The sequence below is a fragment of the Podarcis filfolensis genome (genome assembly GCF_964270895.1).
Source record: "Podarcis filfolensis genome assembly, chromosome: 1".
NCBI classification, from domain to species: Eukaryota; Metazoa; Chordata; class Lepidosauria; order Squamata; family Lacertidae; genus Podarcis; species Podarcis filfolensis.
Window position 1 is genome coordinate 105,352,495 of NC_139604.1, and position 22,212 is coordinate 105,374,706.

At 43.6% G+C, this 22,212-nt stretch overlaps 1 protein-coding gene across 1 annotated transcript in view; it reads right to left on the reverse strand.

The window, feature by feature from the left end:
- LTBP2 (latent transforming growth factor beta binding protein 2) overlaps positions 1-20,805 on the reverse strand; it is a 133,732-nt gene extending 112,927 nt beyond the window's left edge. The window contains exons 1-2 of the mRNA XM_083609362.1: positions 19,775-20,805; positions 12,407-12,477 (exon numbers count right to left, since the gene is read on the reverse strand). Of these exons, the coding sequence (XP_083465488.1) occupies positions 12,407-12,477; positions 19,775-20,298 (595 nt within the window). The 5' untranslated portion in view covers positions 20,299-20,805. The remainder of the gene's footprint in view (positions 1-12,406; positions 12,478-19,774) is intronic.
- Between the last annotated feature and the right edge of the window lie 1,407 nt (positions 20,806-22,212).

A 22,212-nucleotide genomic window follows, 5' to 3' on the forward strand; every position in this document is an offset into this window, starting at 1 on the left:
GAGCTCAAAGGTCACATTCACACTGTAAGACATCCTGCCTAGTTTTTGGCTCTTGATCAGTCAGAAGGCAGGACAAGGAATAAGGATCCAGCCTGTGTTGGATGGAGTAACACCCCCCCCCCCGAAGACACATGTTCACGGTTTGGGAATGCCCCTGGACTCAGCCCTAAGCATTGGATGCTCAAGATGATCTTCAACAGGTTGGAAAATTAAATTTCTATAGGGACAAACATAAGGTTCTACACTTAGGCCAAAGGAAGTATAGTGTCCGGATCAAGAAAAGTCATAGTACCACTCTATTCTGCCTTGGTCAGACCTCACCTGGAATATTGTGTCCAATTCTGGGCACCACAATTTAAGAAGGATGTTGACAAGCTAGAATGTGTGTAGAGGAGGGTGACCAAGATGATCAAAGGTCTGGAAACCAAGTCTTATGAGGAATGGTTGAAGGAATTGTGTATGTTTAGCCTGGTAAAGAGGAGACTGAGAGGAGATATGATAGCCACCTTCAAATATCTAAAGGGCTGTCACAGGGAAGGTGGAGCAAGCTTGTTTTCTCCTGCTCTGGAGGGTAGGATTCAAACCAGTGGATTCAAGTTGCAGGAAAGGAGATTTTGACTAAACATCAGGAAGAACTTTCTGGCAGTAAGAGCTGTTTAACAGTGGAATGGACTCTCTTAGGAGGTTGTGGACTCTTCTTCCTTGGAGGTTTTGAAGTAGAGGTTGGATGGCCATCCATCAGGGATGCTTCACCTGAAATTCCTGCATTGCGGGAGAGTTAGACTAGATGACCCTTAGAGCTCTTTCCAACTCTACAGTTCTGTGGTTCTATACTGGTTTCACAAGGCTTTGGCAAAAGTTTTGCCAAAGTGCTGCTGGTGACAGAGAGGCAATTGGTCTCTTTGCTACTTGCATACAGCGGTATGCAAGGGGTAAGAACTTAATTCGTTCCGGAGGTCCGTTCTTAACCTGAAACTGTTCTTAACCTGAGGTACCACTTTAGCTAATGGGGCCTCCTACTGCCGCCGCTGCGTGATTTCTGTTCTCATCCTGAAGCAAAGTTCTTAACCCGAGGTACTATTTCTGGTTTAGCGGAGTCTGTAACCTGAAGCGTCTCTAACCTGAAGCGTCTCTAACCCGAGGTACCACTGTGCTTGCAATTTCCCCTATTAGTCACTGTCCTTATGGAGAACCTTAAGCCAAAACTGGTACATAAGAATAACCAAACAGTAAAGTTTCCTCCTCTCCCTGCAGTTTCTGTGCTAACTTTAATTTGCTTCTGGTTGTTGCTGCCTGGTAGGGCATTCTCTCTCTCTCTCTCTCTCTCTCTCTCTCTCTCTCTCTCTCCCTGGGCATGCTGATGAATCCTGCACTTCCACATCATGCAAATGGATTTTGACAAAGCAGAAGCAGCCTCCATCTCCACTCCAGCACAAGCCTTGGCACGTTCAGACTAACAGCAGGAGCACTTGAGTGAGTGGAAGGCTTTAATCAGCCAGCAGCTTTGAAAACTAAGAGCTCGGAAGTGACACAGCCCAAAAGATAAGGTTATGAAAAGGCAGGCGGAGAAAGTATGACACTACCCTAAGAAGAAAGGGAAGAGATTTAAGTGGAAGGAGACTCCCGGCTGTGTAAGTAGGCACTGAATCCAGTCCTGGGCATGGTCTTGAACTGTCAGATCCAGGAGCTCCATTTTGTTCAGACAAATCTAAGCAGTTCAAATGCTTGTGCCACTTCGCACTTTTAGCCTACTTATAGAATACTGTTATAACGTTTTCAGGCCACATGTCCCTGAAAACAGAGGATGGAATTGAACATAGTGCTATATGGGGCATCCACATGGGGAATGAAGTCTGCTTGCATAACAGGACTTTTCCTCCCTGTCCTCCCCTTGCGCGCACACACACACACACACAAACCTATTATGGGAGTACCTGCCAGGGGCAAAACTAGGCTTTATTTCACCCAGGTCAAAGACCCAGTTTGGCACCCCTCATGTGTATCTGCATACACACACATGCTGGGAGACTCAATGATGCCCCTCTGGCGCCCCTGTAGCTATGGCTCTGGTCCCCCCCAAGCACATTTTGGGACAGCAGGGAGTACACAGGGAGTAAAGAGGAAAGGAAAATCCTGTTGTATGACTGGACCTAAGTCTGCATAAACACAAAATTAGTTGAATCCCACCCATAACATAACTGGATGAAATTCAACATACTGTAGCACTAAGGAGATCCCTCCATCTGTAAGTGCAAGTATTTCTCCTCTCCTCTCCCTGTGTGCTGTTCTGGAGTATGGAGGTTTGCAGGGGGAGGAAAGGGGAGAAGTTTGCACAAGCTTCTGCTAGCAGGTCCGATTAGAATCTGGCCCATTGCTTTTAGCATTTCATTTCTAACCGTTTTAATTGTACCATTTTAGAGTTAGTATTTCCATATTATGTTCACTTTTATATGCCACTTTGAATGTATTCCTACAGAAGGCCGATGACAACAACAGCACCAATGTAGTTTATTAATTATTCTTGGTCCACTGGTTATGACAAAAACTACCAACTTCCACAATACACTAGAAGGCTAGTACTGAATACTCTGCAGTTCTGGAAAGCAAGCTCATTTCACAGGGAATAATCCTTCCTTCTGTGGGTGCATTTGTGGACCCACTCAGAGTGGGACAGTGTGCTGATCTCCCTCACCGCACTCAGTGTGTGCACATGAGCATTCAGATCCTTACAGATATGTGTGGTGTGTGACCATGTGGCGAAGGTTCATGACCCAACATTCTGATGGACAGCATGTGCTCATGTAACACTGTAGCCCTTGGAGTCAGCCAGTTAGTCATATTTGTAACAGTTCCACAGCATTGTCTTCTGCCTGGAAATTCTCTATGAATTTCTCATTGTGTAATATACAAAGCTGTCATATACCAAGTCAGATTTTTCATGTGTCTGATCTGGTGCCATCTACTCAGACTTGCAGTATCCCTCCAAAATTTCAGTCCAAAACTATTTTTTCCTAGCCTGCTACCTTTTAGTTAGAGTTACAGTGGTGAGGGTGTTGAATTTGGGACCTTGTGCACACAAAATGCATGCTGCACTGGAATGTGTTTCCTCATGGCCAGATCCCACAACTTGGTTGCCTTAGCAGCATTTGCCCCTTGTTATTTCAGACATTCTGCAAAGGGTTCCTATGGCTATTCCTGAGCTGTTTCTGAATCAAGGACACAAGCAGCTCCCAAGAGGCCTACTTTAAGAATTCCACAGAGAAAAATGCTCCAGTTGAGTCATTGTTCCCTTCTGACTATCATGATACTGCTAGGGCCCTGCTCGGTTGCAACCACCCAGTCAAGTAGTTCAGAAAGCTTTTCCCAGAGGTTTCTTACTTTGAGGTGAAGAGAAATAGTAAGTAGATGACAGAAATGCAGTGCTTTTGGGGAGAGGCACTGCGGTCTGACAACCCATGAAAGTGGAATCAAACCACAAAACAGAAGAAGCTAGGAGATAAGTACTGATATCTTTGGGGGCAGGAAGAGAGATCTGAAAAGGGTTTAATTTTCTTGGCTGAGCATGAGCAACCTCAATCCACTCTTCTGCGTTTTGTCAAAACAAATTGTCCAACACGCAGTTAATGAGCAGTCCAGCACATGATCAGAGTGTACCTGAATTAATAGCTTAGAAACACAGGACATATGAAGATCCGTGGGAACCACTTGGTAAATTATCGTTTCAGCACTTGCAGGCTTTTGGGAGAAGGCAGACTTCATCCCTAGCTCACCACACTGAAGTCCTGGCAGCAGAGATTTGGGAATCTGTAACACCTTCTTCGAGTCTTGTTCCCCTTCTGTCTTATCATCCATTTCACACACAAAGGATAATTAGCCAGGCAAGGAGTTGGTGTGACATCCCAGCATGGACAACTAACAGTGTGGCAGTGTCTGGCTTCAAGGAATGCAGAGGAGCTCAATGGAAACGTTCAAGCAAACAAAATGCAGCCACAGTGATAATATATAATCAGAAAGGTCGCCACATGATGGCAGCTACCCATTTTTGCCTCTTAAAATCTGGGCAACAGCAGTAAAGGCACAAGGCAAGAGGACTACAGCAGGAATGTCAAAGGATGGATGATGACAGCGTTAAGTACAGCAAGAATTTGAGGGTGGTAATTCAGTTCATATTATTGGATCTGTCCTGCCAGGTTCTCATTCAAACGCAATGCAATCTCAATGCTCATTTTATTCAGAACTTCAGAAATATGTTTTCAATATCCTTGTGTCATTAGCACAATGGCAGAGTCATCAAGAGAAAATCCAATTAGTAAACATCATGGTTGCAATGTGTGAGAGGCTCCAGCAGGAACAAGGCAATAGCATGTGTGCAACACTGCTGTGGTTTACTTAGTCAACCACCATGCATTTCGTATAGCAGCCAGGATAATTTCTCTTTCTCTTTTTGTTTCACCCACCCATCTCACACATATCCAAATTAAACACTTAAGGTTTCTGCAAGAAACAATATGGGATCATCTAGGCAACAAGGGAACTTTCTAGGAAAGCATTCAGGAAAAGAAAGCTGAAGCAAAGAGCCTTCCTTTCTCAAGTTATTTTAACCCAGAGATGGCTAACCTGTGGCCCTCCAGATTTTGTTGGATTGTAATTCTCACCATCCCTTGCCATGCTAGAGTTGGAATTCAACATCTGGAAAGTCTCAGATTAGCTATTCCACTTTTAGCCATTATATCTGGCCATTCTCAGTTAAATGTGATTGTTATGAATTCTGCCTGTATAGCATTATGCAATAATGTTATGCTAACTTTTTAAACATGGCTCCCAATCACACCTACTCAATACGCAATGGTTCGAAGAAGTATTATTGAAGTCATATTGGGACTCAGCTGAATCTTTTTAATATGGTTTTTTAAAATGTTTAACACAATTAACACTGGTAGCCAAAACACAATTTTACAGATCACGTGGTCAATAATAAAATTTAAGAGTAAGTAATCAGGCTGCAGCTAATAAAGGGTTCTGCTATTACAGAAGAAACAACTATAAAAACAAGCACCATTTAATCTCTCTCTGTTGGTACAACCTTTTCACTTTTACTTGCGTCTCCCTCCAAATCTTTATCATCCAAGAGTCTTCTCATGTTGATGTGTATGAGGGAAGTTGTTCAAACTGATAGCATGCTAAGGGATGTAATGTAATGACAAATCCTACAGTGGTACCTCAGGTTACAGATGCTTCAGGTTACAGATACTTCAGGTTACAGACTCTGCTAACCCATAAATAGTACCTCGGGTTAAGAACTTTGCTTCAGGATGAGAATAAAAATCGTGCTTCGGCGGCGCGGTGGCAGCTGGAGGCCCCATTAGCTAAAGTGGTGCTTCAGGTTAAGAACAGTTTCAGGTTAAGAACAGACCTCCAGAATGAATTAAGTACTTAACCCGAGGTACCACTGTATTTTCATTATGCAATGACAAGTCCTATTCAGCACATTGGCAGATAGACAATTCCAACCCCACTGGCCAGGCATCTAATAGCTGCCAGATCTTTCAGATTTCACACCCTTGCTATACGTGCTTAGTGCCAATTTTTTAAAGCCTGAAAGCACCTGTTTCTTTACTTTAAATCAAAGGAAGGGGATGGCCTTGAAAACGACTCTACATCTGAATACAGGCCATTATTTTTGTGACTGATCATCATCTACTTTGCTGCCATTAGCTACTGGTTTGTTCACAGTCCATGCCACAAATTATAGCCATCATTATTCAATTCAGTTTAGTCATACTTTCCCCTTGCTCTGCAGAAAATAAAGAGTGCCTTTTTCCTGCTTCTGCCCTCGCTCTTAACATTGCTGTCTGTACTGCTGATCCACTTTCTTCTGCATTAAGAAAAACTTGTTCATGCAACTTCAGTCCCGTGTTCTACTTAGATGGACAAATTCACAAAGGAGTAAGCTATCAATGGCAGCTATTCCAGTTGACTATATGCTACCTTCAAGGTTCAGAGGCACTATGCCTCTGAACACTAGTTGCTGGGAATCATGATCAGGGGAGTGCTATGGTGTTCCTGTCCTGCTTCTGGGCTTCCCATAGACTGACCACCATGGGAAGCAGGATGCTAGACTAAATAGGCCTTTGGTCTGATCCAGCTGTGTTTTGATGCTTTCTGACTGCTAAAATTGGAAGCACACACTCCTTTTTTTCTCCATTTGCCATGCTTTTGTGTTTGATGAAACTATTCTGGTACAAGACAAAGCCACACAAACTGGCATTTTGAATATTCAGAGCAACCTGGACCTAATTCAAGGTCCTGGAGCTTTGCACCCAGCTAATGCTACTTCCATTTTGCAAAAATGTAGAATGTGTTGCATGCTTTCCTATACCTTAGCCCCACCCTTCACAAAATATAAGGAATGGCCACTCCAAGTTTAGAAAAGCAAAATGCTAATAGATACTACAAAGCTAGCCCAGAGCCATGACATGTTTGTCAAGGAGACATTAATTTCTTTTTCACTATTGCCTTTATTATTTCCCACCAGTCTTCATTATTTCTAATGAAAGAAGATTGATTTACAGCAGCGATGGGAAACTTGTGGTTCTTCAGATATCTGGGGGCACAATTCCCACTATTTCTGACCGTTAGCCATGCTGGCTGGAGCTGATGGGAGTTGGTGTCCCAAAACATCTCGTGGAATACAAGTTCCTCACCACCAAATTACAGAATTAAACAGAAGAGTAGTTCTGTCCTGGTCTATGATTATTTTCCCAACAGTGAAAATGTCACATGAAAAATGTAACAGGAAAAAAGGCATTCCTGGGCATTCTCTGGTGAATAGTCAGTCTTAGAGCCCAGACTTCCATAGTAAGCTGGGCACAGAAAGTAAAGAATGAAGTGATGATTTCAAAACTGGCATGGGGAAGAACTCCCATTTGGTCTGCATTTTAAAAGTGAACCAACCTAATTCACACCTCCCAGATTAATGCATGGATCTGAATGAAATTTAAATCCGGATTTTGCATTTCTCCAAATGCTTTGTGATAATGTTCTCAGCTCAAAAATTGTAGAAACATGCATTAAAATGAACATCTTAGGATAAAATATGCTTAGACATGGATACATTGAAATAAAAATATGCTTAGACATGCATACACTGAGAAGTCCTGTTGTTACTTTAACATATATAATTCTTTTTATATGTGCAACTGTTTTAACTATTTTCCTGTATGTTCTTATTATATTGTAAATTGATTCAGGATGCCTTGTGGGAAGCGATTCATAAATGAAGTAAATAGTAATCATAAAACACACAAATTTAAATACAGTATGGATATAAAAAAAAAACTTCACAGATTAATGTGGAAGTAGGACAGAACAGAGACAGATTAGAAATAGATTGCTCCATCCCTATTTCAGACAAAACTCTGAAGTTCTGGGCAGCATGTTGAAGTTGTTCAGACAGGTGGTTGTGTGGAGAACTGTGGTATCGGAAGCAGCGAGTGCTAAATATGAATGTGGATGAGATTAAGTACTTCTTTATCATTGTTCTGGGGTTTTAGGGGATTGTCATGTTTGGACAATCCCCTTCATGGATCACTGCCTTCATGGATCACTGCCTTGCCGTGGCGAAGGGGCTTGAAGAACTCAGAGAAGCTATGAACTATGCCGAGCAGGGCACCCAAGATGAACAGGTCATAGTGGAGAGTTTTGACCAAACGTGATCCACCTGGAGGAGGAACCGGCAAGCCACTCCAGTATCCCTGCCAAGAAAACTCCATGGACAAAGACAACAGGCATATAAAAGTTATGACCCTGGAAGATGAGCCGCTCAGGTCGGAAGGCGTCCAACATGCTACTGGGGAAGAGCGGAGGACAAGTACAAGTAGATCCAGAGCTGATGAAGCGGCTGGGCTAAAGCCGAAAGGACGTTCAGTTGCGGATATGCCTGGAAGCGAAAGGAAAGTCCAATGCTGTAAAGAAAAATATTGCATAGGAACCTGGAATGTAAGAACCATGAACCTGGGTAAGTTGGATGTGGTCAAAAATGAGATGGCAAGAAAAAATATTGACATCCTGGGCATCAGTGAACTAAAATGGACGTGAATGGGCGAATTCAGTTTGAATGACCATCATATCTACTACTGTGGGCAAGAAACCCGCAAAAGAAATGGAGTGGCCCTCATAGTCAACAAAAGAGTGGCGAAAGCAGTACTGGGATACAATCTCAAAAATGATAGAATGATCTCGATACGAATCCAAGGCAGACCTTTTAACATAACAGTAATCCAAGTTTATGCACCAACTACTGGTGCTGAAGAAACTGAAATTGACCAATTCTGTGAAGACTTACAACACCTTATAGAAGTGACACCAAAGAAGGATGTTCTTCTCGTTATAGGGGATTGGAATGCTAAAGTAGGGAATCAAGAAATAAAAGGAACAACTGGCAAGTTTGGCCTTGGAGAGCAAAATGAAGCAGGGCAAAGGCTAATAGAGTTCTGTCAAGAGAACAAGCTGGTCATCACAAACACGCTTTTCCAACAGCACAAGAGATGACTCTACACGTGGACATCACCAGATGGGCAGCATCGAAACCAGATTGATTATATTCTTTGCAGCCAAAGATGGAGAAGCTCAATACAGTCAGCAAAAACAAGACCTGGAGCTGACTGTGGCTCAGATCATCAACTTCTTATAGCAAAATTCAAGCTTAAACTGAAGAAAGTAGGAAAAACCACTGGGCCGGTAAGATACAATCTAAATCAAATCCCTTATGAATACACAGTGGAAGTGAGGAACAGGTTTAAGGATTTAGATTTGCTAGACAGAGTGCCTGAAGAACTATGGATGGAGGCTCGCAACATTATACAGGAGGCAGCAACGAAAACCATCCCAATGAAAAGGAAATGCAAGAAAGCAAAGTGGCTGTCCAATGAGGCCTTACAAATAGCGGGGGAGAGAAGGCAAGCAAAATGCGAGGGAGATAGAGAAAGATACAGGAAATTGAATGCAGATTTCCAAAAAAGTAGCAAGGAGAGATAAGAAGGCCTTCTTAAACGAGCAATGCAAAGAAATAGAGGAAAACAACAGAATGGGAAGAACCAGAGATCTGTTCAAGAAAATTGGAGATATGAAAGGAACATTTCGTTCAAAGATTGCCATAATAAAGGACAAAAGTGGTAAGGACCTAACAGAAGCAGAAGACATCAAGAAGAGGTGGCAAGAATACACAGAGGAATTATACCAGAAAGATATGGATGTCTCGTACACCCCAGATAGTGGGGTTGCTGACCTTGAGCCAGACATCCTGGAGAGTGAAGTCAAATGGGCCTTAGAAAGCACTGCAAATAACAAGGCCAGTGGAAGTGATGGTATTCCAGCTGAACTATTTAAAATTTTAAAAGATGATGCTGTTAAGGTACTACACTCAATATGCCAGCAAGTTTGGAAAACTCAGCAGTGGCCAGAGGATTGGAGAAGATCAGTCTACATCCCAATCCCAAAGAAGGGCAGTGCTAAAGAATGCTCCAACTACCGCACAATTGCACTCATTTCACACGCTAGCAAGGTTATGCTTAAAATTCTACAAGGAAGGCTCAAGCAGTATGTGGACCGAGAACTCCCAGAAGTGCAAGCTGGATTTAGAAGAGGCAGAGGAACCAGAGACCAAAACTGCAAACATGCGCTGGATTATGGAGAAAGCTAGAGAGTTCCAGAAAGACATCTACTTCTTCTTCATTGACTATGCAAAAGCCTTTGACTGTGTCAACCACAGCAAACTCTGGCAAGTTCTTAAAGAAATGGGAGTGCCTGATCACCTCATCTGTCTCCTGAGAAATCTCTATGTGGGACAAGAAGCTACAGTTAGAACTGGATATGGAACAACTGATTGGTTCAATATTGGGAAAGGAGTACGACAAGGCTGTATATTGTCTCCCTGGTTATTTAACTTATATGCAGAATTCATCATGCGAAAGGCTGGGCTGGATGAATCCCTAGCAGGAATTAAGATTGCTGGAAGAAATATCAACAACCCTAGATATGCAGATGACACAACCTTGATGGCAGAAAGTGAGGAGGAATTAAAGAACCTTTTATTGAGGGTGAAAGAGGAGAGCACAAAATATGGTCTGAAGCTCAACATCAAAAAAACGAAGATCATGGCCACTGGTCCCATCACCTCCTGGCAAATAGAAGGGGAAGAAATGGAGGCAGTGAGAGATTTTACTTTCTTGGGCTCCATGATCACTGCAGATGGTGACAGCAGCCGCGAAATTAAGAGACGCCTGCTTCTTGGGAGGAAAGCAATGACAAACCTAGACAGCATCTTAAAAAGTAGAGACATCATCTTGCCAACAAAGGTCCGTATACTAAAAGCTATGGTTTTCCCAGTAGGGTTGTATGGAAGTGAGAGCTGGACCATAAAGAAGGCTGATCGCCGAAGAATTGATGCTTTTGAATTATGGTGCTGGAGGAGACTCTTGAGAGTCCCATGGACTGCAAGAAGATCAAACCTATCCATTCTCAAGGAAATCAGCCCTGAGTGCTCACTGGAAGGACAGATCGTGAAGCTGAGGCTCCAATACTTTGGCCACCTCATGAGAAGAGAAGACTCCCTGGAAAAGACCCTGATGTTGGGAAAGATGGAGAGCATAAGGAGAAGGGGACGACAGAGGACGAGATGGTTGGATAGTGTCTTCGAAGCTACAAACATGAGTCTGACCAAACTGCGGGAGGCAGTGGAAGACAGAAGTGCCTGGCGTGCTCTGGTCCATGGGGTCACGAAGAGTCGGACACAACTAAACGACTAAACAACAACAACACGTTTGGAAGTTTAAAAGCATGCCTTTATACAAAGGTTAGCATAACGGACCAGTAACCTATGAGCTGCCCTGATTTACAATGTAATGAACTCCATCCCCAAGTTTCCAGCTCATATGGTTAATGATGTCATCATGGCCTCCCCATGAGCCCTTGTAAATCACTCCACTCTGTCCCTGTACCTATGAATATACTGAAAGTAAAACAGCCCTGCGGAAGGCCTCAGCTTACAAGATCCCATGTTTAAAATTAGAGAGGAATTGTTGAAGCAATAGCCTAAGCTGGTGGGGCGGGGGGTGGGGTGGGGATTCCCACTAGGCTAGTCTCTGGGAAGCTATAAAGTGGAGGCAGAGATTTTCAGAGTCACCCAGTTTCAGATTAAACCCTTCTGCTCGGATCTCTTTAATAGATCAGCTCTCAGGAAAGTAACTGATTGGCAACCAAACAAAGACCTGTGATCTCTCCCTATTATCTCCCTTGAGTGCAGTCATGCCCCATGAAAGACAGATTATCACATCCCTGCCTCTCCCAGTGCAGCCTTTTAACGTATTTTAATGAGCAAGTGGTTAAACTTCCTCATGTTCTGGAACCAATCAGAACCATCACTTCGTGCAAAGGTTGTCCTTGTAATCATGTAACCTCATCCAGAAACTTGTCTGTGAGCCTTTCTTCACTCCCGTATGGCTTCCAGTTCCTGTTATTGTGGTTCAACATTGCAGGGCAAAACCAGAAACGCAGGAGCAAGTGCGCACATACAGAAAAGGTACTGCCTTATGTGTGGGTTTGTGTATCTCTCTCCCTCTATGTGGACTGCACCAACTGCACTATCCCCATGATTCCCCCAGTCAGCTGCTTTTGACTACTTCTGTATGTTGTCTGTTGCCAGGAAAAGAAACCAATCAACCCAATATGATTGGTATTCATTCGTTTTGTTGTTGTTCTTTAAGACTGCAAGCGATACGTAATTAAAGTTTTCTTTTTACATTGTTTTGGCATTCCCTTTACATTGAAATGAATGTAAGTTACGTAAGCTATATAGTTTCAAAACTTGTGTTAAATAGTGGACAGCAAGACAAGTAACATAGCATTTGGCAGAAATGGAACTGCATCCCTGATTATGACAAATACAGGTTGGAGCAAAAATGGCTACCCTCTTAAATCCCTATCAATGACTGAGGTAGGTCTAGGTAGAAATCCCTCCCACAACACCTTATGTGGTGACACACCTCTCTCATCCTACAAATCCACCCTTTTGCATTAAACCTGTGTTTTAATACACCACAAGAAAACTTTAGTCAACCCACATGTTCATTTGAATGCCTGAACACATCTATTTGTGTGTGGGCTCCCTTCAGGCCCAGTTTTGTGGTCATTTTCTATTCAGCTGGTTCATTCCAGAAGTGAATGGGAGAGGTACAGTATGTTTCTATGACCATCATCCCCACCCCAGAGCTTGTTGACCACACTTCTTAAATGCCTGAACAGGGCTTAGGTGCACCTGTGCCCCTTACTATGGGAACTGAGACTGTATAATAGAAACACTTTCTAATATAATAATCACTGAGAAGATGATTTTATTCTTTATACTCACGTTTAATACACCGATTGGTCCCAGGAGCTGTTGTCCACCCTGTGCAGCACTGACCCCCACAGACATTTGGCCTAGAAAGTTGAAAAAAATAATAATTTAGGAATGGTACATTGGTTGCACCTTGAACCCCCTTCCCCTTTATTTAGCTATTGTTATCTCCTTTCTAAAGTGCCTGAACTTCCATTAAGAAACCTCAGCTGGCATCTGCATGGTTGAAATTTAAAAAGGAGAGATTCCCTCATCTACAGGTACCAGTGACGAGAATGACATTTGTGATACATATGGTTTTAGAGCAGGCATAGGGAACCTGGGGCATTCCAGATCTTGTTGGACTTCAGCACACCTCAGCCTCATCCAGCTTGGTCCATAATCAGGAATTAAAGGACTTGTAGTCTCAGGTCCCCTACTGCTGTTCTAGAGCAGGGTAGTAAATGTGGTGCCCTCGAGATATTGTGGACTACAAAACCTATAATTCCTCACCACTGGTAATGCTGGATGGGGCTAATGGGAGTTGTAGTCCGAAGCATATGGAGGGTATGGGATGGTTATGCTAAACTACTCCAAGACATTATGTAGTATTGCTGTGTAGTCTTGAGCATATAGCAGAATCTAATGGGTGTTTCCATTAAAAATTGAGAAGACTGGCCTTTTTTGTGCAATTTGTTGAAGTGTTTTTTCTAAGCTAATCTGACAACCTCAGATTATGTTTTCCCCAGGCCAACTGTGTTACGGCAAAGAAGGCAGTAGCGTAGCTTCCTATTCCTGTTCAAGGATTTGTAAACTGGGATCTTGCAAAACTGATGGAGAGGAGTGCAAAGTAGGTAAACATTTCCGGTACTTTCCTCAACTTATTGGCACAACCTGGCAGCAATTCCTGTAGGCAGGACGACTCACCATGCTACGAGAAAAGCTCTGGCTGTAAACCAAACCAGCAATTCCTGATGGAATAAGCTCCAGAACCTTGGCATACAGTAAGTCCCATTGGAATCTAGTACACATGCGCAGCTTGTTCACATTAAAAACAAGTTATATTGCCCACATCTGGCTACCTTCCTTAGGATAAAAAAAGCTGCTTAAACACACACATACTCCTTACAGCAGCATGTCACAAACTTCCAATAACCATGTAACACTTTTAACACAATTAAAGCCGGAAGCAGACCTCTTTCTTACATCCAAAACAGTTTCCTTCTACCAATGTATAAGGAAGAAGTGCCTTCCCACTGAGGACCCTGTTCCCTGTCATTCTTCTGACTGTGCTTCATGTCTGGAAACCTTGGGCAGTGATTCATGCAGAGAAACAACAGCCTCCGATGAGGAATAGTAGTTCTGCTGCATCTCTGCATTGGGAACAGCTGAATGATCAAATCACAGCTGATGCAGACACACAGCAGAATTACTACCTGATAATGCAGTAGCCACTGACTAGTAAATGGGCAAAGGGAAGAAGGCCTATGTCCATCCAGGTGGTCAAAGGGAGGGGGAGACTGTACACTTTACAGCTGATGATTGTGGGCCCCTGCATTAAAGCGATGCATTGTTTACACAGTGGATTTTTCAGCAAGGGTAAGGAAGGTGTTCATTATAAGTAGGCAAAAGCTTCAGAACCTTAAAATAACTGTTCCTCTTCTTTTATGATGCTAACAATTCATAAACACTGAAGTACAGATGGACACTTGTTGGGTTTGGCACCAGGGTTATAGAGGTTATGAGGAAAGCGCTGGTTCTTTCCATTCATTTCTTTGAAGGCCCATCTGGAAATGTGGCAGCCCTTCTTCAGAGGAAGGCAGAAAAGTTTCAGGTCCTAGTGCCTGTTCTGTTAGGATACAGCCACCTTTCGCCACGAACCTGGTGCCCTCTAGATCTGGATACCCCTCACATGCTGATGAACATGGTGGAACACCAGGATCACATCTATCAGCTACACCCTCCAACATCCAGACGTTTGGCTTCAGTGCAAAGGGGCCAAGTGAACATTCAGATGTACTCATCTAGAGCTTCTCCATACAAGTGGGGGACCCTGAGTCAACCAGGGTTCACTCTCACATGGAGAAGCCCTGTGGACAAACCTCCGTCTGCATGCAGCCTCTTCACACTGATGTCAAACCTACACAGAACATAGCAGGCAGGCATGATCCTGTTCTCATCTTGTATGTTTTAAAATTTATGAAGGGGCACTATCATGTGTGCCCCTCCCTGTAGCTATCCACTTGTCAAAGTTGACCCACAAAGTGGGGGGGGTACTGAAGGGAGCACACTGGCAAAACAGCACAGAGCAGGATGGAACTATCTGTTCATCCTACAGGGGTCTGGGCAAGGTTTAAACCATGCCCCATCAGCTTATGAGTGAAAGTTAAACCCAGCATCTTTGGCTACACACACCAGCTCCCAACACAGAGTTGAACCTCATCTTCCACCCATTAGCTGACATGATCTGCCTATTGGAGTGACACCAGCTAATTAACAGTTTGGTGTGGTTTGGGGGGAAACAGCCTCATGGGCCAAATTGGGCTCTCTGGTGGGCCAAGACTGACTTGTGGCCTGGAGGTTCCCCAGCCCTGCTATAAAGGGTAAGGGCGCTGAGGGTTAAACCACAGAGCCTAGGGTTTGCGAATCAGAAGGTCGGCGGTTTGAATCCCCGCGACGGGGTGAGCTGCTGTTGCTCGGTCCCAGCTCCTGCCCACCTAGCAGTTCGGAAGCATGAAGTGCAAGTAGGAAGGTAAATGGCATTTCCGTGTGCTGATCTGGTTCTCCAGAAGCGGCTTAGTCATGCTGGCCACATGACCCAGAAAAACTGTCTGCAGACAAACACCAGCTCCCTCGGCCGATAGAGCAAGATGGGCATGCAACCCCAGAGTCACCCATGACTGGACCTAACGGTCAGGGGTCCCTTTACCTTTACTAGAACCACAGATTATCAAAGAATTTTGTTCTTCAGACCCCCAAGCAAATGTGATGCAACAGGGCAATCCCATACATTATATGGCAGCACACCTGGCTATTGTGACCAAGAATGCACTTGATGGAGAGTTGCAATTGATCCTGGCTCTTCAGTCAATGGACACATGTGGTACATGACTGTCCAAATAAGCATACATGTTAAGAATCTTAGATGTGGAACCGAAAAACATTATATGGGGTGCGGCTCCAAAACTATCCCCAGAATTAGAAAAATGCATGTGCCATCATTGACAGGAGCAGCAGAAAAAGCACGTTGCACTGAGGATGGAGAAAGCTATCTCCAGAGTTTTGAACTACATTTCCCATCAGTCCCAGCCAGTATGGCAAATGGTCAGGTGTGGTGCCACATTAGGAAAGGATGGAGTAAGGAAAGGGACATAGTCTTCTCCACTTCCTATTAAAGAGCATTTTAATGGGTAACTGCATGCTTTGTGGGTTCTGGCAGTGGCTTTGGGCTACGGAGATGACTAAAGGGGCTGTTACTTTCCCCTTGCACAATAAGCAACCACCCACCCCCACCCCAAGCATCTGGTTATATTTAAACAATTTACTCAACATTTGAGTGGCTTGAATGTGGTGTGGTTTTCCTTGCCTCATAAAGAATTCAAAATAAATGCCTGCAGCTTTGAGGACCACAGCATGTTTATAGGAGGGAGAAGGATGATGCGCCAAGGAGAAGCCAGCATCCTACAAGTGAACAGGGAAGCAGACTCCCCACCCACTCGTGCCGTGCTGGCTTTGCGGCATGCTCAACTAGCACTGCCCAGTCAGCCTGTGGATTCCCTACAAAGCAGGGGCTGAAGCAGGGGAAACTATGCCCCAGCTGTGGTTTTCCAGTTGAAACTGTCTCTGTCTCTCTTTCGCTCTTTCCAGAAAGGGATATTTCCAATCACAGACCCTTGGTTTCAGGGGAAATGGGCAGAGGAAGATCTCTGCTCCTCTCCCAACCCCCTGCCCCATTGTTAAGGATGGGTGGATATGTTAATTTCAATATCTCTCACTTTCTCATTTTTTTCCAACCATACGTTCAGTTGGCCACATTTCCACACCAGTTTGGATTTTTCATTTATTTTTAAGTCCTCGTGCAAGTTGATCAGCATTTTGGTGCAAAATTTTCCTAATATGCACATTGTGTGCGCACAATTTTACCTAATGTAGGCATTTTTGCAAAGCAACTTTTCCTAACAGAATGCATTTTTCCATGTTATGTTCCCTAATATATGCATTTATAGGCACACACTGAGTAGTATATGCATTTTTGCACACAATCTGTAGCTGGAGAGCTGCATTCCAAAATTCAGAGAAGTGCGAATTCCGAAGTGTGTGTGTGTGTGTTTCAGTTTGCATCTTGTTGCCATAAATTGCAAACTGAACTGAATTTCTCCCTCATCTCTTTTTTTTTAAATAAATATTTATTAGATTTTCCAATTTTATACAAACACAAAAAGAAAAAGAAAAAGAAAAATATTAAAAAACAAGTCAATTTCAGTAACAATTTTTCAATAACATGTTTCTTTGACTTCCTCATACCTCCCCTTCTTGTTTTCTATTTCAAATTGTTAATTCAGCAAATCCTAATCTCTTAACATTTCTTTTAATTAACACCTTATTTCCCAATCAACTTTTTAGATTTTATGACTTAAACAATTTTAATCCCTATTATCTTTTTCATAGCAGCTAGAGACCATGAATTTCTCCCTCATCTCAACCCGCAGTGCACATTAAATTGCCCATAGCTCAGTGGTAGAGCATCTGCTTTCCAGAAGAAGACCCCAGGCTCAATCCCTAATATTCCCAGGTAAGGCTGGGATAGACTCCCTATCTTAAATCCTGGAGATACCCTGCCAACCAGTGGAAGCCATCCTAATTCTGATGTTTCTGATGTTCCTACACTCCTGAGAGCTGCTTTATAGTGATTCAACAGCAGATCCAATTCTGCATGCAGGTCCATGTCCAGCATGCATCAGCAAAGTAGTTTGCTGACTGCACTCCTTTTGACCTTATTTACATGGGAATATAGGTAGAAGCAAGAGTAAGGATTGCCAAATACTCAGGTTTTTTAAAAATGAAGCATATATTTGACATCTGTGAAGTTGACATTCTCTAGGCCAGTGTCCATGCGAGAGCTCTCTGCTGGGATGAATTTATCTGGTCTAACCCTTAAGCAGTGTAGTACAAGCTAACACCTTCCTGAGGTCTGCTTTTCTTGCAGCCAGAGGAGCAAGACGACATTAAAGAGTCCATACATGTGAGGAGGAAGGAGCTAACCCTCTCTCCCTACACTAGAGTTCTTTCCCAGAGTGTCACTATTTTTGGGTGGGATTCAATCACATATTGCTGGCAAATTCAGGTTGCACTGTTATACAGTGGTACCTCGGGTTACAGACGCTTCAGGTTACAGACTCCGCTAACCCAGAAATAGTACCTCGGGTTAAGAACCTTGCTTCAGGATGAGAATAGAAATCGTGCGGCAGCAACGCAGTGGCAGCAGGAGGACCTATTAGCTAAAGTGGTACCTCAGTTTTAGAACAGTTTCAGGTTAAGAACGGACTTCCAGAACGAATAAAGTTCTTAACCCAAGGTACCACTGTAGTTGCTTGGGAGGTCTTGCACAACAAATTCACTTCCCCCAAAAGTCATACTTTTTGTGATAAGGAAAGTGACAGGGAAATGCACTGGAAAATATGGAATAAGACTTGGGAATCAGTGTACACATGGCATTAGCCACGATCCATATCTGCCCTGTCATTTCTACACAGGAAATACTGGAAAGGGCACATGTGGGACATCAGCACCTCACAAAATGCTGGAGACAAGTTCAAGTGCTGGGGTGATAGCAGCACAATGAATCACCAGAGTCTCTTAGAAGCAGCAGAGGGACCCAGCCTAACTCAGACAGAGAGCGCTCCCTAGGAGCAGATTTTAAAATAGCAACACAGCTTGAGGGATGTTCATAAAAGCCTCCCTATTCATTACTACAGCAGTTCTCAAACTTTGTGTGTGTGGACAACTTGAACATTGCTGGGGGTCTTGGTGGACCATTTCCCTACTGGCATCATCAATAAAAAACAGTGCCATGTTATTTATTTGTTTATATAAAAAATATTTATATGCCACTATATCACAAAAATATATCCAAGTGGTTTATAATATTGAAAAGATTTTTGAAAAATATAATAAAAGTGTAAAAATAAAACAAAAACAATCTCATGAACATCACAGGCCCTAGACCAATGCCTTGTTAGCCTTTTTGATAAATCTGATTCTGTTTAAAGCAGTCTCCAGTTCTGTTCTCAGAGAAAAAGCACCAAGTACATATATTCTCACCTGTTCTGCATCATTTCTATGAACCACCTGAAAGGAGCTTGCAGACCATCAGTGATCCACAGGCCACAGTCTGAGAACATCTGCACTATACAAGCTCCTTTGAGAACACCTTGATGAAGAACATAATGCAGACAACTGAAATAATATTCCCACTACCACCAATGAAAAAAATGCAACCCCAGTAGTCCTGTTTAATATATTACAAGTACATTCTAAATGGCCTGATATATTCCATGGGGCTGTAAGATCAACACAGTTAAGCAAGCAATAATACTAATAAAGTAGACATCACAGAACCAAGATTTTTATGCAAGAAAAAGATGTGTGGGAACTATACTTTGTTTAGATTCGTTTTACATAGGTGGTCAGGTTACTTAACACCCTCTTCTTAAAAAATCAACAGATCCATAGCATTAACAAAAGGGCAGTAACACAGGCGCATCATAATGCACAGAAAACAGTCCATCTGCACACCAAAACCTTGACATGTGCAGCAAACCCCACAGCCTGGAAATCAAAGTGGATTTTTTTTTGTACACACAAATGGCACATGAACACTTTGTGAACATCTTGAGCAAAAGCACATCCACCACAATGACAGTGGGTGGGTGTGTTAAATGCACTCAGTGTCTCAATGTGTATGCATATTGCACAGGCAGTGAATAGGCCTTGGGCATGTATACAGTATATATATATATACCATACTGAAACTATCAGTTGTGACATTTCTAATCACCTTTAGGTACATCTCCCTCAGGTACAGATGACAGAACAGCTTAAGCAGACCACAGATCATATTGTTGCTATGCATGGGACAGTGCTGTGCATTGTTGCTGTACATTGCACAGTCTTAATATTCTTTTGTGATACAAGATCTGGTTAGTTCGCTCCTTCTTTGAAAAAGGTGGGCATTTTCTGGGACAACATCATTGCAACTAGATTCTGGGTTAGCTGCCATGCCCTGAAAACTAAGGTTTGACGGCAAAGCTGCCATCATAGCTCTACTCTGACTGTGAGGAAGCAGCTGTCAAATCTTGCAAGTACCTTGCTTGACAGTTTGAAAGCGGTTTCTGCACTTACCCTACCATTCGGCTTCGGGAGTTTTGCATCCTTGGCTGTGTCGCTGTCTGTGGCCTCGGCCCATTCCGTAGCCACTGGTGTGAGGTGTCCACTCTCTGTCTCTGTGGAGTCCAGCTTGGGCTTCTGCCGGGAGCATCAGCTCTTGTCCCAGGATTGATGGATTGGGATCTGACATTGGTGGGAGCAGGGAGCTTGCGGTCTGTGGGAGCAGCGTGCGGCTTTCTGTTTTCCCTCCCTGCCAAGTTTCTCACCCAGGCGTTAGAGGCTACATCCGTCTTAGGGGTGACAGGAACATGATCCAAGGGAGAAATGGAACTGTGTACCTGGAACAAACTGAATACTTTGTTTGCGGGTCCTGAACTCCCCTGGCTCCGGAATCTCAGCTGAGTCGTCTCTCTGCTTCTGGAGTCAGCTCTGAAGGAAGGACTTGGGTCAAATTGCCCAGCAAAGTCTCTCTGACATTCGCCAACCCCTACGAAAAGAGCTACAGTAAATGGGAGAAGGCTCCTCCAGGATCCCTTCATGGTTTCTGTCCAAGAGGGAAAGCACTCAGTTGTTGAACTGGAAGTTTCATATAACTCAGAGTGCAACTGGAGTTTAGAAAAAAGAAGAGGAGGAGGAGGAGGAAGAAAGGGCAGCTGGGCTAAATTCCTCAGGCACGTTTGGAAGCCATTCACATCTTCAGGTACATGTAGGCAAAAGGCTTAATCAGTACCTGCTGTCTGGAGGGGAAGGAATGCTCAGAGGGGCAGGAGCACAGAGAAAGCCCAATGGTGCAGGTTTCCCAAAGCTGCAGCTGCAGTCCTCATACCTTAGAAAGAATGAGAACGCCCCGTCTTTCCTCTCCCCGTCCCCTCTCTCCCTCTGGCTGTCAGAGCGTGTGTTCCTTGAAGACAGCTCCAAGCACCTTCTCACTTGCCTCTGGCACTGGTTGGCTCTGGAGAGGATGGACAGTTTTATTTTTGGAAACCTCCCCCTTTTGTGCCTTTTTGATGCTGACATCGCCCCTCTCCAGAGGACACAGCTCAGCCCCCCTCCTTACAAGAGACATTCCAGCAACACCCACTTTGGCAAAGGGAAACAATTTACAAGACAGAACTATTAACCCATGAGCAACCGGAGAGGCCCATTCAAAGCTTATGCAAAAAAAGTTTGCTCTTAAAGTGAGTGTGTGTGTGTGTGTGTGTGTTTGTAACACACATACACGCTGTCTCTCTCTCTCTCTCACACACACACCCATCATACTGAACAAATCTGCAAGTCGGCTTCTTGAATTTGCAGCACAAGCTAAAATTTCTCCGCAGTTGTAATTGTTTACTGAAGGTGGGGCAAAGGTGGGTATGAATGGATGCAAGACACAAGTGACAGGAATCCCCAGAACACAGGGTCTCTCAGCTCTCCGGAATAGCACCGTTTAATGAAGGCCAAACTATACACTATGTTTTGTGTGGTTTCACTTGCTTCCTTTCTTTCTGAATAGGAGCAGCTGGTGCGTGCGTGCGGGGGAAGTATCCTCTGTGCCACGGTCCCAATCAAAATACCCCAAGGTTATTTGCATTGGGAGGTACGCTGTTCTTCCCTTTGTGCAAGTAGTGAGGAGTCTCATCGGGACTGTGGCACAGGAGGAAGTGCTTAAATCCCACAACGGCCGTCACTCCAGTCTGAATCAAACCTCAATCCCACAGCTCCTTACGAAAGAAAGTTGCAAGAACAAACCACACATTTAACATAACATGTTGTTGGGCCCAGAGATCCTTTAACTGTAGATACCAATGAATGGACCTGGCCCATGTGTAAAGCACTGAGCTACATAGCCTATAGGTCCATATCAGTGTAGAGCTCAAAGCACAAGAACCACTGGCATGGATCCGTGTGTGTGCTTTCTTTATACTATTTGCAATTCTCATGTCTCCATCAAATAGATTCGAGTTTGAATTATTTTCTTTTTCTCAGGCAAGCACATACAATGTACATAGAATGGCTGTGAGTGACAAAAAGGGTTAAGAAGGTGGCAATTAGTATGTGGAAGCTACGGACCTTTTTATTTATTTTTCATCAGGGCTGCTTTGGGTTTACCTAGCTCCTAATTATTACTTTTATTTCTTTTTTGCTCAAGGTTCTAATATTGGCTTTAAGGAGTGTTTGACAGAGGGGAATTAGCCTTTGGCTATGTTTGCACATCCTATTGAACTGTAGTTAATGCTAAACTGTGGTTTAACATGAATGAGCAGCATGCTAGTGCATGCTGCTTTGAAGTTCCTGCTTCAGGCTTCATCTGCTCCTGGCCATGTCTTGCTGGAAGCAACAAACCACATCTGGTTTGTTTCTTCCAAATAAGCCATGAGCTATAAGCAGAGGAGCAAACCGTGAGCCAGGTTTGGATGATAGGAGAAGTCAAGGCTTGTGGTTGGTTGCTGCCAGCACAAAGAGGACAGGAG